General features: G+C 41.1%; 1 protein-coding gene, 1 long non-coding RNA gene and 1 pseudogene across 4 annotated transcripts; all 3 read left to right on the top strand.

The window, feature by feature from the left end:
• The first annotated feature begins 5 nt into the window (after positions 1 to 5).
• Positions 6 to 1496, top strand: LOC103714991 (protein RADIALIS-like 3 pseudogene; annotated as a pseudogene). Its single transcript, XR_003387148.3, has 2 exons — positions 6 to 682; positions 1232 to 1496. The product of XR_003387148.3 is annotated as a protein RADIALIS-like 3 pseudogene (transcript).
• A 4631-nt stretch (positions 1497 to 6127) lies between these two features.
• LOC103714992 (protein RADIALIS-like 3) lies at positions 6128 to 7288 on the top strand. The gene is made up of 2 exons (XM_008802490.5): positions 6128 to 6411; positions 6979 to 7288. The coding sequence occupies exons 1-2, from the start codon at positions 6128 to 6130 to the stop codon at positions 7001 to 7003; spliced, it is 309 nt and encodes a 102-aa protein (XP_008800712.1). The 3' UTR covers positions 7004 to 7288.
• Positions 7289 to 9302: 2014 nt separating this feature from the next.
• On the top strand, positions 9303 to 15563 carry LOC113463248 (uncharacterized). 2 transcript variants are annotated; one of them, XR_003387149.4, is made up of 3 exons: positions 9303 to 9702; positions 9810 to 9904; positions 11238 to 15563. It is a non-coding gene; the product is annotated as an uncharacterized LOC113463248 (long non-coding RNA). The 2 variants fall into 2 exon arrangements; XR_003387150.4 differs by having other exon boundaries at positions 9305 to 9702; positions 9810 to 9900.
• The last annotated feature ends 1380 nt before the right edge of the window (positions 15564 to 16943 follow it).

The raw sequence follows: 16943 nt of genomic DNA, 5'->3' as shown, positions 1-16943 counted from the left end.
CTGCTAAGAGGGAGCTGGTGATTCCTGGTCCTTGCTCCTTGTGGTTCTCGTGTGAACGAGTCATCCCATATTCTTCCCTCATCCCTCCTTTATCTTTTTTGCCAAAATTATTCTCCAACTAGCACCACCCCACAACCCCACTCCCCTCCTCTTTATAACGAGCGTCCTCGGCAACTGCCTTCCCGCACCAGCCCGCACAGAGCCTATAGAGTCCATAAACTTACAGAAGTCCTTTCCCTCTGTTTTAATTCTTCCTTAGAGCTTAGACTCAGTGATCGCGCTTCCCATCTTCCAACTCTCCACCAGGGTCTGCTACCATCGTATTAATCCCATTCCTAGCTATCCCCATTGAACATATTGAAAAGCACCTCTTCCTCTTATCAATCATCCTATATTCTTTCTGATCCTGTTAGATGGCCTCCAGTTCGATGAGCCTCTCACGCACCTCGGACTCCTCCTGGACCCTGAGGGAGAACAAGAAGTTCGAGGAGGCCCTGGCGAAGTATGACAAGGAGACCCCCGACCGCTGGCACAAAGTGGCCCAGGCTGTCGGCGGCAAGTCGGTCGACGAGGTGAAGCGCCACTATGAACTGCTCATCAGGGATATCAATTACATCGAAACGGGTCGTGTGTCAATCCCCAACTACTGATCCCCTGATCACAGGGGAGGCGGCAATGGCCGGTAAGGATCAGAGGTACTCTGTTCCACTGCACCGATGTACTGTTCCATTCCTTTTTGTCGTCCTGTTGCACCTCCCCCACAGTTCTCAACCCTTTCGGTTTCCCAGAGAATAAGTCTTGGATGGAGTTGCTTTCAGTCAGGCAAAAGGCCAACTCGGTCGCCTAACTTGGACTACTATATTTCTTTGATGAAAGGGAAACTTCCGGTATCCACACTTCCCCTTAGGCCTATATCCCTGGTTCAACTCACCATCAAACCTAATCCTATAACAAAATTTAGACCTAAACGAAAAGTATGGTTAAGATGATACCTATGGGCTTTCCAAGCGTGTGGCTGGATCGTGCTTTATAACATGCATTCCAAGTCGCATTCACTTGTAACACTCCATTCTTCTGTGCAGTCTTCCTGGTCTTTCTGAAAGTCATGCGAATGTTGAGTCTTCCTGGTCTTTATACGATATGCCAAAACTTCACAAAGCTTGGTTATTTACAAACGTGTTATATGAGTTACTACTAAGCTGATGATCTCATTGTTTTGTTTACTTGGCAGGCTGAAGCATCTAATGCTCAAGGGGAGCATATAAGTATACATATATCCGTATGGAATAATAGGAGCTTTGTTCTTCACTGGATTTCCAGATAGAAGCATGCAAACGACTCCAGGATGATCAGCGATCGCCGATCTTGTAGCAGCCTAATGTCTCTATTGTATCTTTCACCTTCCCCTTCCATTGTAATTCCACTGTAGACTGCGACAAACATGTCTGTCTGGTACTGTATATGCTTATTGCTTAATGAAAACAAGTTTGGTATAATTCCATATATCAAGTAGTAGAGCAATTCTATTTTATTGTTTGTATGGATACGGCCTGGCGTTGAATGCTACTTCTGCAGACAGCTAAAAACCATAGTATCTCATCTTGGTTCTCCTCTAGTTAGTTGTTTCATCAGTCATTGCAGGCAAAATGAATTCGATGTCAGAACTGATCAATTGATAGAAATCCAGTCAAATAGATACAAAGACCATGATGGATTCCTTCAACTTGAGAATGGACCACTTAAATAATCCAAACCAATTGCAAAGGTATCCAAAGGATATCTGACTAAGGTTTTATAAATCAGAAAGGACCATTTCGCAGTACAGATTGCAAATTTGTTAGGGACCGGTCCTGTTTAATATTTTAGGACTTTTTTTTTTTGTTGGCATATCACATCCCAGATTATTGAAATTTCGTATAACACCTCCTCTTTCATCTCTATGTACAAATGGAGCCGCATCAAATTCTACTATTTTGATACTAGGACCCTGGGTTAAGGTTCCTCTTGGAGGCCTGGGTTAAAGGATTAGCAAAGGAATTTGAGGGGATATTATTTCTCCGGTGATGACTACTTCTTCCTCCTCTCCTCTACCTCTCCTCCCTCTGCCCCCGCCGCTGCCACTGCTGACACCGCCCTCACCATCTTCTCCCCCTCCCAACTCCACTCCACCAGTCGCCATTTATAACCTCGCCTCACTCTGCTGCCTCCATTCCTCCGTTTTCTGTACATAAGAGCGAGTTCAGGTTTGGAGTCACAAACGAGGAAGCGAGCTTGGTACAGATTAACCAAGCGTAGAATAATTGTTTTCTACCGTTTGATTGATTTAAACAAGGTCAGTGGTTAATTGGAGCGACAGATTATTAACTGAAAGGATTTTTTGAAATATATATGGCCTTTATCTGGCACAATTTGTAGCTAGGGATAAGGGAAGAATCTATACGTAATTTTGATAAATTCTTGGACGTGGTATGCAAAAAAAAAAAAAACTAAATTTGGCCCTCCCCATCTCACAGAGGAGCATATTTTATGGTGTTCCAAGGTCTTGGGAAGATTCCAATTCCTCACCCGAGTGATCATTTGATTTGACACATGATAGGCTAGACATTCTATGTTAATGGCAGAAAGAATGATAATAACTGTTCTTTGCTTGACAGAGTAGATAATCATCTTCATAACCACTAAACCTTATTTTAACTATTTATACACACATTCATAAGTTCAGTAATAAGGAACAATTTGGCTTTTTGGCCAAATATTCGAAATTTCCAAAGAAATTTGAAAAGTTTTCGGAAAATGATTTTTTTTTTTTAAAGAATGTAAATATGTTATATATTTATATGTTTTGGAGTATTAAAGCAAGAGTAGGATAAGCAACATGAGCAAAACATAGCAAAAAGAACGCTGCTAGCAACCTATACACTCATTACTGTGGAAGCCGCGTATGTTCCTAGAGAACGTTTGGTAGACTGGAGAATAGATGGGCAATGTGAGGCCCAATAGTCCCACATCGGAAAGACTCGTTCGAGAGCCTGGGCATATGAGGCGGGTGTCTCCAAATCCTGCAGACGCATTTTGGAAAGAAAATAAAATCGGGGAGGGGTGAAGGACGCTTGCGTGAAGCCCCAGAACCGGACAATATCTGGTAGGGGAGCCCTGTGTTCCCCCCTCATGTGGCCCCCACGTGGGCACTAAGTGCCTCACGTGCCTCTTAGAGGCGGGGGCGTGACATTTGGTATCAGAGCCGAGGACGGCTCTTGTCCGATGGTGGGAAGGGTGTGAGGCCCAATAGTCCCACATCGGAAAGACTCGTTCCAGAGCCTGAGCATATGAGGCGAGTGTCTCCAAATCCTGCAGACGCGTTTTGGAAGAAAAACAAAACTGGGGAGGGGTGAAGGACGCTTGCGTGAAGCCCCAGAACCGGACAATATCTGGCAGGGGAGCCTCGTGTTCCCCCCTCATGTGGCCCCCACGTGGGCACTAGGTGCCTCACGTGCCTCGCAGAGGCGGGGGTGTGACATTTGGTATCAGAGCCGAGGACGGCTATTGTCCGATGGTGGGAAGGGTGTGAGGCCCAATAGTCCCATATCGGAAAGACTCGTTCCAGAGCCTGGGCATATGAGGCGGGTGTCTCCTAATCCTGCAGACGCGTTTTGGGTGAAAAACAAAATCGGGGAGGGGTGAAGGACGCTTGCGTGAAGCCCCAGAACCGGATAATATCTGATAGGGGAGCCTCGTGTTCCCCCCTCATGTGGCCCCCACGTGGGCACTAGGTGCCTCACGTGCCTCGCAGAGGCGGGGGCGTGACAGGCAAAGTAGAAAGCAGTGGATTATTTGAGATGACTCAATATTTCAGAGAAATTTGTTACTATGTTTACAATTAGCTGAATGATGGTGATGGAGAATTGGTACATCGTAAATAGTATACACAACGAGCTGTGAATTTGTGTATCAGAGTTCTTTTCTATCAAAAAGAAAAGAAAAGAAGGAATCATGTATCAGAGTGATGTATACTATTTGCTAAACTAGCAACTTTTTGTAGTTATTGTATCATCAGCAGTATCAATATTAATAAAATACAGAATCTACTTCTCTGGGTATGATAATAAATAGCAATGAGAGTGAATATGTAACTGTAAAGCAATGGTATTACTAATTTAAAACCAATAAATCAAAAAAAAATGTTATTTAAAGAACTAGCAATGTTTTGTTGGAGTTGTATCATCAGGAGTTTTCTATCAACAGGATACAATATATTTCATTCATCAAATCAGAAAACATTAATTATTTACTCAGATATCCTGTGAATGATATGTTCAACAATTAATAAAAAGCTGTACCACATAATATGATCAAGGAAAAATTAGAAACTGATAATAATTAAGGTATCGAGACCATTTGAGATTGTTTTCTGTGGTATCATCCTACTGCTTTTATGAAATTCTTCGACAGGATTCCCTCTCGGACTGCCTCTTTCACAGGATTCCTGGCCTCTCGGACTGCCTCTTTCACCTCCAACTTTGGAGGAGCTACTTTCATGAGTTTCCAGTAGTGCGAATATGCAAAAGGCGCATCAACTTGTAAAGGGCTCATCCCAACATGCTTCTAGCTTTGAGATTCTCCACTCTTTAACTTTTTGATACTTCATCCACAAAGATTCCAAGAAATCTGATTTTCCTCCAAGTTGTCAAATGTTCATAATGTAAAAACTGTCGTGTTAGATTCTAGCGTCATCGATAAATATACAGAACCCTTTTGTCAAAATATTTCCATTTGTAGTCATAAAGAGAGAAGGTTCATCTTTACCGAATATTTTTATTTAACTTAAATGTTTGGTGTAAGCAATGCAACAATTACCTACTACATGCAGTGTTAAAGATTTTTTTTCTTTCGTTTCCATACTGATGTGACAATACTTGATTGGAAGCAGTTTTCAAAATCTAAAAGCATTATCAAGTTAGATTGTTCTATTAATTCATGTGCTGCCAGGTTACCAGGAATTAAAATTTGATGCACATATAAATTGCTCATATGGACAAGCTTATCTGCTTGACTAAAAATTCGGTAATGTATATTATCTGAAAATAATCTGAAACTCACCTAAAAAGATCTCGAGGGTAAAGTTTTCTCATTCGCTGAGATCTAATATAAACTTCCAGAGAAAACATTCATATTGCTTCCTGCAATGCTTCTAAAATGTATTTCTGTATTTAACTCCAACGACATGTTCGATGGCCTTACACTAAAATAATTATAATAGCAAGATAAAAAGAAGAGTACGATCGAGAAGCATTTGAATTTGACATTTTAAACCGATAAACTTAATTTGGAGAAGCAAAGATGTGTTAAATTATCTAACAGAATAGCACATTTATCGCTGGGTTAGAGGACTCTGCGAACTAAAGCACATCCTATTTTTTAATGGAGATTGCAGTGAAGGAAGGACTGCAGGCCATATGACGACTTTGTTCCTACTTCTTGTGGAGTGGGAGAGACGGGTAAAGGTACTTAGTTTCAGAAGGCCAAGGTCTTTCTCTGAAAAGAATAGGCCAGTTAGTTTGTGCCAAAAACCCTGTGGAAGGAAGATCTCTTTTTAGTAAGGGGCATCCTCATGCATGCTTTTGTCACAGGCCATAATCTAGATTTATTTTTAAACTGTTGTTAGAGTAGGGCATGGTATTGGCAGCAAGTTAGGCCCTTAAAGACGACACATAAATTTATAATATAATACACAAGGAACAGGGAGGCTACAACTAGGAAATAGAATATGGGGAAGGAAAGATTCACTCTGGACTGGTCCTCACTCCTAGCTGATGGCTCTCAAGGGTACGAGTCATCAATATTCTGCTCTCCTTCATTATTCTCAACTGGCCGCCATTGCCCCCACAAACGCATTACCCTACTGTTTATAAGTAGCACCCTTGGCAAGTTCTTCCCAGATCAGCTCACATGAAGTCCACAGAGTTTGGAACTTGAAAAAGTATATTTCCATTCCTCCATCCTCCTTGGAGCTGAGTAGTCCTCTCTACTCCCTTTGATCTCACAGTTAGAGACCACTCAGCTTCTCTTTGATCACTTCCAAACTCTCCTTTAGCAATTAGAACTAAGCTTTGAACTTTAGCCCTGAGCAATGGCCTCCAGTTCTCTGAGATCCTCAGGCAGCTCGAACAGCTCCTGGACCCTGAAGGAGAACAAGCTGTTCGAGCAGGCCCTGGCGAAGTATGACAAGGAGACCCCCGACCGATGGCACAAAGTAGCCCAAGCTGTCGGGGGGAAGACACCTGAAGAGGTGAAGCGCCACTATGAACTGCTTGTCGAGGACATTAAGCACATTGAGGCCGGTCATGTGCCGTTCCCCAATTACGGGTCCTCCAGCAGCATGGGAGGCCGCAGGGTGGCTCGTGAGGAGCAAAGGTAGTCAGTATATTCCACTCCCCACAGCTACTGTTCCATTCTTTTTTTCTTTTTTTTTCCCTTCTCATTCCCTTGCTCTCTCTCCTTCATATTTCTTACTCCTGGTTTTAAGGAATATGGCATCAATGGAACAGTTGCTCTCAGTTGGGGGTTTTGTATTATTTTTTGATAACAGGGACAACTCTTCACTATCCACTCTTCCTCAGCCTTTTGTCCCCCTATCCAACCCACCAAGACCACATGACATTATTCTAGCGCAGAACTTACAAAAAAACTATGTGGCTCTGATAATCTATGCATGGGATTTCCAAGGCTGACTTAGGCTTTTTAATAGGTTTTCTAAACGACACCATCACTTGCGTCACTTTATTCTTTCATTCATGTAGTCTTGTTATCCTACCTAAAAGGTACTTTTTTATTTTGAGAATTTACCTAAAAGGTACGTTGTTCTTGTTATATCCCTTCTAATTCCCATAATGCTAAACTTCTTAAAATTTGGGTGTTTAGAATCATGTTAAAACCACTAAGCAGAACTAATGAGGTTTTGTTTCTTCACTTCTTTGGCAGGCTGAAGAATTTAAAGCTGAACTGAAACAAAAGCTAGAAAGCAATAGATATGTTCGCTTGCAGTAGTAGGAGTATCGTTCTCTCTGGAGATGCAGATACAAGTAAAGAATTCTATGCATATTGGTGAATCTAAGAAGATCAAATATCACTGATCTCTGAAGCCTTATCCCTTGTGTATCTTCCATTGTCTTCGCTGTTCCATCCTATTATAAATTAACTGAAAAACTATGTTGTAAACATGTCTGGTTAGTCTTCTTGTTGGTGTGCTTGTTAGCTAATAAAAGTAAGTTTGATATATTTTCATGTAGTACCTTCTATTGTCTCTAACAAATTTCAGCAAAGAGGTGCAGCAGATATTTTTCTAAAGAAAAAAAGAGGTGGGAAAAAAGAAACAAAAGTGATAGCTGGTAGTTTCGGCTTTTCACGGTTTGGTATTGAGTCAGAAGGAAATTTGTTGAAACATTTTAAGCACAAGTTTTCTAGAGTAGTAACTAGTACACCAAACTCTTAACAAGATCAAAGCATAAGCATGCAAGGACCTCCATGGTATGGGGATACTGCTTTATAAGCGGATGCCATGCATGATAGCCATCGCAAGTGGCTGGTTGCAATATTCTTCTCTCTCTCATGAATAAAGATATTAATACCTCAGCCTATATCTAATGATCACAATAATGAAATATTCTGGCCTATGTCTTGCGACTAAAATATCGACACGTCTTCTCTCAAAAGAAAGACTAGAATATTGAAATATCGACGTACACCTAGTCCTTTGCTTCGCTGCTGTTTTATCTATAATTCTTGTGTAAATTTAACCTAATGTTATGCATGCATACAATTATGCATGTTTTCGTACATAATTATATATGTTTTCTACATAGTTATGCGTAGGTGAATAAAGATCAGAGACTTGTGTACTCTCTCCCTTTCTTCTACTACTTTACTCTGGGATCCCCATCTTCACAAATCTGATGTTTTCATCATTTCACAAACTTAATGAAGTGGTGATGACTCTGTTGCCTTTTTTTCGAAAAAATATTTTTTTATTTATATTTTTGAAGTATTATGAATGGAAATATTAAGGTATAATTGTTTGATGCAATAGCCAGTACTGATTATCAGCAGAACAGTGGGTGCCACCACCCTATATATGACCACTAGCTCCAATGTTGTTCTACCGGGGGTTTTTTTCGCTTAAAACTCGAAATATTATGTATGGAGGTACATAGTTAAATTTCATATGCATTAAGCTAGCCCATCGTAAACTTAAAAAATTAAAAATCTCTACCTTAAAAGCAGTAAAAAAACTAAGCTCCACATAGTTATTACTGAACTTTTGATATGAAAAATGAACACCTAGATCCAAACCATCAGCAGCAACATCGGCCAAATCAATCATCATCAAAGTTCTCGGAGTCACCAGAGTCCTATATACAGGGTAGTGTATTGGCATAGCAGGCATATGGAAAACCTTTTATATCCCACATCCTTATATATGTAGTTGGGATGCAAGCAGTGACCATATGGCAAATCAACATTCAACAGGCACCACGTCAATCTTGAAATCCTCCAGGCATATTCCGGAAAGGATAATTATATGCCATACTTTGACTACAGTTCATGCTGAAGTACATAGTAAAACCCTGATAAAATTATGGAGCACAAATTGGTGAATTTTTTTCGGCACAAGATATCATAAAATTCCTAGTTCGCCATCTGTGGAAACCTCTAAAACTCTAGAAAGTATTACTAAATACCATAGACACACCTTCCTTGCAACAAGGGATCAGAACCTGAGCCTCATGGTGGATGATGCTTCAGCAAGATGCCGGAGGCATCGCCTCCATTGCCACGAGCATGCGCCGATACCCATCTCCATGCACGCGCTAATACCCGTCACCATGTATATGAACCTTTTTCACTCCCTTTATAGGCCAGAAAAGCACATCCATATTCATCAAATATCCAAAACCATGTATTGGCACATGAAGAAATGTGTTAGTTTCCTTGTCGTTCACCAAATCAAATTAATGCAAACAAGAACTTGGTTCACATTAAAACACATTAAATTGAGTAGGAAGGAGCTGTTACTAAATCAAAAGATATGGCTCATATGGGGGTGAGTCGCGTTCACAAATTCAAAATATAGAAATAGTCTTTCTACATATAGAAATAAAGCAACATTACAACCAATCCTCCCCCTACTTTACAGTAATTAGAGCCTTGTATTGTATATGGGGTCATCCCTCGGCTCATATCTTGCTATGGTTGGATGGGCACATATTTACAATACACTCCTTGGGGCATCTTAATAGTGGAGATTTCACTTATTTTGTATTATTTTAATTTTTCTAATTTAGCTGGTTGTACTTACATAAGAGCAGCTATATAAATGTCATTTTTTTATCCAAAAAAAAAAAGGGAAACGATAGCGATTTTTATCCAACGCCATGTGTTTATCCAGCGCTATAATGCTATTACTCCTCGGGTTTCATAATTAGTTCGATATGTGTCTAAAAAGTCTTTCTTTCTTGGTGCCAGATTTGGGAGATCAAAACGGTCAATCAAAGCCATGAAATAATACAAAGCCCGTTATTTGACACCACGCTTCGATGTTCATACTAACCGGCAACGGCTGAGGGGGGTTCGGACGGGATTGTGCGCTCCGGCCCGCGAGTTCGGGATGAGGGATACGAAATCGATAGGTGGTAATGGAGTGGGAAGGTAACGGGCGTCTAGAACCCTAATTTCTTTCTCGGACGCGACACCTTTGCTTCTTTGGGATTTGAATTTGCCTAATTTTCTCCTCATTGGATTCTTGTGTTAATTAGGGCAAAGGGCGGCCTCGAGTCCCGCGGCCATGCTTGCGGTGCTTATGATCAAGAAAGAGAAGCTCCAACAAGAGCTCCGCAACATCGAGAAGTAGGTAGTTCTTTGTTCTTTTGTCCGCACTTTTTTCTCCCCTCAAGTTTGATGACTGGTAATGCCAGCGAGAGAGGTCAAAAGTTTTAACTTTTTCTAAGCAGAGTATGATTTTTCTCTACTTCTACGATGGATTAGGTTTTTAGATATTCCTTCATGATGGAATTAGACAAAAGTGCCGATTTTTCCGACAGTATAGTGAATATAAATGTGAATGTTTTCGATGAACCTATACTCGAATTCAGGACAGGGTTCATGATTTGTTTGACTGACCAGGGCTGACTTGCATTCACTTTTTTGTGAGCTGATTGGTGCCGCGCACCAATATTTAAGGATGGGTGCTGATGTTTTTGAGAAGCCATAGTTTTTAATCAATATTGCTTGCGGTATTGTTAGGTATCAGTTCAGTTGATTTGTCGATTGGTACTCGCTGTCATCACAATATTGAGGTCGCTTTTGTTCACATTAGCCCTATGCTCTTAAGCATTAGGAAATAATTGGTAATATTGTGTTGACAAAAGGTTATTCAATAGTCGAGCATCTTTACCAAAAAATGGTTTTATCTGTAAAGATGGGCAGCATTTATTCACTCATTACAGAAATTTCAAACAATCAAATATTCTAGATATTGATGGATATGAAAATGGATGCTTATCTATAGGTTGTTGAAAGAGCAATAAAGGCATCAATATTTGCTGGTATTTATTTCTTCCTTTTGCAAAATGGTATTATTTAAGTTTACATAAGTGCTATGGAGTGCCTATCAATTCCCTTGCCAGTTCTCTATTTAGTGTTGCATTGGCGTGGATACTCCTTGCAATACCTTTGATGGTCTACGACTTAGAGACTAGCTACCTACAAGATTCAAATCAGTGTGGAAATGTATTGAGAGGTTTTGAAGGATTTCTATCATCATCAAAGAAGACTATTAAGTAAGTTGATTGAAGCTATCTTCCTCACAGAGCTTTTGCTTTGCATATATCTGGATGAATGGAGGTACACTTATTACCAGATTTATATGATAATCAATGACTATTCCTACATGCACTATCAACAACTTCCTTTACTATTTCCTAGAAATCTTTGGTAGGATATCACATTTATTTTGATGCATCTGCTGCCAGTAAAAGTCTGACATGTCATCGTTTTATTTCTATGTTTATTGCTGTTCATGTTGTTTTACATCAAGTATTGTCATTTCTGTAGTTTATTTGTCTCCTCGAAGATTTAATTTTTACTTGAGAATTGCATGGTCAACAAAGACCTGATCAATAGTGCTCCATCCACTAGCCTTTAGTGTTCTAAAGTATGTATGCCATGTTTCTATTAATTTTCAGTAAGGTGGAAGTGCTGGAGGTTAGGACCCTGGTCCCTGTCCCCTGGCTGTTGAGTTGTGACTTCAATGCCATCTCCAAGCCATCTGAGCGCAAAGGTCTTGCTGAACCCAGGAAAGATCCATTGACTAAAAGGAGATAAGAATATGGCCTCTACTAGAAGAAGGTTCAATCATATCTCGGCGATATCTTGGCATGGAGCTGATACCTGAGACCCTTCCCTAATGATGAACAATCTAACCAGCTGTTTTAAAGACATCCTGGGAACACCCTCGCCAGCCTCTATTGACTTGGATCCGAACTCTGTTGTTGATAGTCAATCTTGCAGACCTTGAGGAACCCTTCACAGAGGAGGAGATCAAAAAGGCCACTTTCGGCTTGCCCAACAACAAGGCACCCGGGTCAAATGGATTCCCAGTTTTCTTCTTCAAAGTCTTCTGGAACGTCATCAAACAAGACTCAATCGATCTTTTTAATCAGCTAGCTATTTTCAAGAGATGCAGACCTTGGTCGCATAAGCTGTTCTTATATATAGCACTTGTTCACAAGAGAGAAGCTTCCAAACATCCATCTGACTTTAGGCGTCTCAGCTTGTTGGGCAACTCCTTTAAAATCATTACAAAGGCTCTTGCCGACAGATTACAAGCTTTCCTTGCTCGACTCCTTGATCAATCCTGATCTAGATTCATAATAGGCCGATGCATTTTGGAATGTTAAGTGCCTGTGAGGTAATTCTTTACTGCCACAATACAAAGAAAGAGGAATTCTATGTAAACTAGACTTTGAAAAGGCGTTTGATTGAGTCCAGTGGAATTGTCTTCAGTTCATTACAAAGAAGAGGCTTTGGACCTAAATGCAATAGTTGGATCTCCTCAGTTTTTACTTCAGGATGGCAGTGCTCCTTAATGGCAAGCAGGGCAACTGGTTCTCTTGCTAAAATGGGCTAAGGTAGGGGCTCCCAATCTCTCTTTATTCATACTAGTGGAAGATGTTCTCACAAAAATTCTCAAACGGGCAACTGCTAATAATCTGATAAGGGGATTGGGACCTAATCTTTGCAGTGGTAGACTGCAAAGCCTCCAATATGCAGATGGTGCCATTCTATTTCGTGGAGCCAATGAATCTCGATTGATGGTTTTAAGCATGCTTCAAGCCTGAAGGTTAGTTTCAACGAGAGTCCATTGGTCTATATGGGACAGCATATAATAAAGGAGTTCACTTTGCTTCGATTCTTGGATACAAAGTGCTGGAAGCCTAGGAGTGACAAACTTAGCTGAGTTCAATAGAGCTCTCCTCACAAAATGAGCTTGGAGATTGTAATATGATAGTTTAATACCATGGGTTCAACAAATCGGTTTGGCCTACTGCAGGAGATCAAACTTTAGCAAAGGAAGATATAGCAGCTTTTACAAGTTGGAGGAACATGTGTAAATGCTTAAATGATTTCTGGATGAGCATTAAGTTTCTGCGTGGAAATGGATCTGAGATATTCTTTTGGAAAGACATCTGGTTGGGAGAACATGCTCTATCTATGCTTTTTGCCAATCTCTTTTCTTTTTCCATAAACAAAGAAGCAATGGTCTCAGATTATTGGAATCCATGGATGTCTGCTGGACTCTAATAAAACTTTAACCTTCCTATGACTCCATGAGCTATAGATGAGGTTCAAAGCCTAGCTGAGTTACTGGAGTTTATTAGGCATCAAACTCAAGGGATGTATTTCGTTGGAAATGTACTGCTAACGAAGTCTGCTCGGTAAAACCCTTCTACCAGCTTATAAATCATGGTGGAATTATTTGTTCAATTGCGCTAGCCCTTTGGAAAGCTCAGTGCAGAGTGTCAAATTTTGCGGAGGTCATTAGTAAGAAAGGATAGCATGTTTTTTTTTTAATTGTCCATCATGCAAAGCAAATTCTGAAGAAATTTGAACCCCCGTTCAACTACACTGCCGTTTTGCTTCGCGGTCTTGAAGAAGTGTTAACATGGCTGTGGGCAAGGCCGGCCCGACCCTTAGGCGAGATAGGCGGCCGCCTAAGGCCTCGGGCCGAAAGAAGGCCCCCGCATTCGAAATAAAGCTACAGTGAAGTAACAGCTACGGCTATGGCTATGAGCTATCCTCCTTCAACTTCAAGCCTTCAAGACGATACGACTGAAAAGTAAGCCTCTGCCGACTGCCGCCCCGCGACTGCAAGTCTGCGACGCTGCCTCTCAGACGTGCACAATCCCATCGCAGCCAGGGCCAAGGTCCAAGGAACAGAGTCTTCTCTGTTCCTTGTTCGCTGTAAAGCAAATCCCAACACTCATACCAAAAAACAAAAGAAAATCCCAACAGGCAACAGTCTTCTCCCCCCTTCTCGCCGAGTCACCATCTCTCCCAGTTTCTCCCCTTTCGCTGTGACCATGCGATGCTGCCTCTTTCTCTCTCAGAGCCTGAGTTCTCTCCTCTCCAGAGAAAGAAGGGAAGCCACCGAGCCAGAGTGGCAGAGTCCGAGTCCGACGCCTGTCGGCCTGTGCTTCCCTGGGGACCAACGGACCGCAGCATCTGAGCTTCGCCGGAGACTTGTGTTTCGCTGAGAACCGTCGGCGGACGAACATCCAGGAACCCAAGTTTCGCTTCGGGCTAAGTGGACAGGCACTCCATTGCTGTTGGAAGCCAGGTAAATCTCTGATTAGGTGTGTAAATCTTGAATGTTACTTTGATCTATTCTTTGTTCATTTGTAATTTGTCAAAGCCTGGACCAAGGAAGCAAGCCAGGCTTCCTGGACTTGTGAGGCACCAAACAGTAGACAATAGTGTACAAAGGAGAAGAGAAAGAAAGAAAGAAAGGAGAAACATTTGAAGAGCCAAATTCAAAATTTTTCATCCAATTCTGTGAGGGCAAAACCTGGGGAAGAAGTGATTCACCAAGTGCTAGAATTGTGGGTGGATGGGCCGATGGGATCAGTACATAGCATCAGTAGAAGAAAATAGAAGAAAGGAAAGATATATCTGGATGCTGGTGAAGGAGTGGTGTGTGATCAAGAAAAAATCACATGGGGTGTTTTTGTGTTTGGAGTTATTCTGTTTCTGGATCTGTCCAGTTTCCCATATATCTCCCATTCTCCTACAGGCTGTTGGGTTAATGGACTACCTGTAATCCCTTTCTCATTTCTAATATTTTAACCATTTTTCTTTCTACTTAAGTGGTGTCGATGTCCTCAGCTTCCTCATCTCCTCTTTCTTGCATGTGTGGAATGCAGTAGTTTTCTGTAGCCATTACTATTTGTTTCTTCCAGCATAGTTTATTTTCTTATGCTTCTATAGGATGGAACTGTCCGTCTGACCCACCAATAACACACATTGGCTTGTTTATAATTTTTAGATAACAAAAATATCCTCGTGGAAATTATTAGAGCAACCTTATCCTTCTTCCTTTATCTTAAGTATTTCAATTACTTGGCAACTCAGTCATCACCAAGTTTTTGAATCCAGGATTATTTTGCTTCTCGAGATTTCAGCTATTCAGGGGTGTTCTTGTTGCGACTTCGGCCTCTTCTCCAACTCCATCCGTCAGTCTCCGGCACCGCTTCTCGTCATCGAGTTCGGCACCGCTCGTCAGAGCTTGAGTTTGTTTCTCTGGACATAATCAAGTTTTATCATTTTCAACTTTTTTATATTTGATAATATTATTTTTAGAATCTTGAGTACAAAAGTTTGATTAGTAATTTTGTATCTTAAAAAGCTAAACAAATTATTTTTAAATAAATTTTTAAAGTATTTTACATTAATTAAAAAATTTATTATTAAAAAATAAAAAGGCCTTTTTTTAGAAAGTTCGCCTTAGGCCTCCAAATGCATTGGGCCGCCCCTGGCTGTGGGGATGCATTGGCAGCACAGAATAGCTCCCAGATCTCTTCAGACAGATTGGAGGAGGACGCCACATCTCAAAAATTTTATTAATGCTTGGGGATTCCTTCGTTCTTCTCTTGGAGATTATGGATGGAAAGGAAAGGGATAGTTTTTTTGTCAACAAGGAGCATACATTGGAGGCCACACTTCAGAAGGCTATCAGACTTTTATGCATTGGAACGCTTTGTTCCCTGTGAAGCTTCAACCAGGATGCAACAAGCTCCTCACAGGTCTTCAACCTCTGCTTATGAATGATAATAACCTATATACCTAGTAATTAACGCTTGTATTTTCCCCATTTTGTGGGGGCCTTTTTTCTCGCTCTGGCTTCAAGAGAAACTCCTTGTAATGCCTTCATTTCCTTGATGAAAGAATGGTGGACCGTAGATAACTCCTTATTGAATGATGGACCTTATTGACTTTTTTCAGTGTTTCTTTTTTTCGGTTGTGACTTTTGTGCATTGATCAAAAATAATACCTCCCTTGGACCCAACTGTTTTCCTACGGAAAACACGCGCGTCCTGTCTGCTTCCATGCACGGTGTCGCTGAGGATCCGGCCAACCTCCCCACACTTCATTCCACCACCAAAGACCGAGACGAAGACAGGAATAGAGAGAGATGGCAACGAGGGGAAGAAGGGAGTCAAGTTACGTTGCGAGTTCGCTCTTGCTGGCAGGGATTTTCCTCCTGCTACGGGGGACAGAGAACGGCGTCGGCTGACGGTTCGGCCATGGAGGAAGCCAAGGAGAAGACCGAGTCCTGGGCCAACTGGAGTCCAGGACAAAGTAACCGAGTCCGTCCATTGTCTACTTCCTCTACCAACTAGGCAACTATTAACGTGTGAATGCTCTAAATTTCTTCCATGTTTGTTGTTCTTGCTTCTGTACTAATGGTGGTGGCAAACTGGCAATTAATAGTGGTGGTAGTAATCATGGCAGATAAAAGGATTGCTGCAGGAAATGGTGCCTGCAAGCTATCCAGAGTTGCATCTGGTATGATTCAGACATGAATTATCGAAGTAACATTTGAGGTTGACGTGAAATCTGTTTTGTAATAAACCACGCGAGTTAAGGTTCCATGCCTACCGGATCATGACCGTCTTGATGGTCTGATTCAATACTAGCCACACACCACATTGAGGTGCATGAAATGCAAGCATGGTCATGTATGCATCACAGATCAACAAAGTTGCAAGCATTGACTTGATCTATGGTCTGTGCTGCGTACGATCATTTGATAGCCCTACTTTGCTTTCTAAATACAAGTTGCAGTTAATTATTTTGGTTGTGTTCTCTATGGAGAGGGTCTATATGTGTCCGTGTTTTAAATTAAAATCTTTGTTTTAGATGGAAAACGCTTTAAATTTGATGAATTGTGGACTGGGTAGATAATACCACTAGTCCTTTGTTATTGACATTTTTTAAAAAAAAGTTAGCCAGGCCCTCAAATGGGAGTCGAGGTGGATGATTGTTGTCGTAATCTAAGTTAGAGATGGCAGATCACGGCAGGATTCTAAAATTTCCAAATTTGAGATAAGACAAACGAAGGGGAAGGGTTGACACGCTCTTACTTTTCCTCTTATTCCCAACACTGAAAAATATAATAAAAAATTGGAAAAAAAAAAGAGAGAAACCGGATCACTTATCTAAATTAGAGAAGTGCTACGCCACCACGTGTATTCATAAAATTGTGCTATATATATTGCATTGTCTTGCCACATCACAACCAACTAGTTGGAAAAACAAAATGGAGTGACGAAAGATTCTTCCAAAAAATCTTATTTAATCATTTCTCCGAAGGAGAAGAACGAGGGCAGATG

This window comes from Phoenix dactylifera, chromosome 9 (assembly GCF_051530095.1).
Source record: "Phoenix dactylifera cultivar Ajwa chromosome 9, Ajwa_hap1_PhDact_Kaust_v1.1, whole genome shotgun sequence".
NCBI lineage: Eukaryota > Viridiplantae > Streptophyta > Magnoliopsida > Arecales > Arecaceae > Phoenix > Phoenix dactylifera.
Note: the sequence above shows the minus strand (reverse complement) of the source record. Positions and strands in the feature narration are given on the sequence as shown.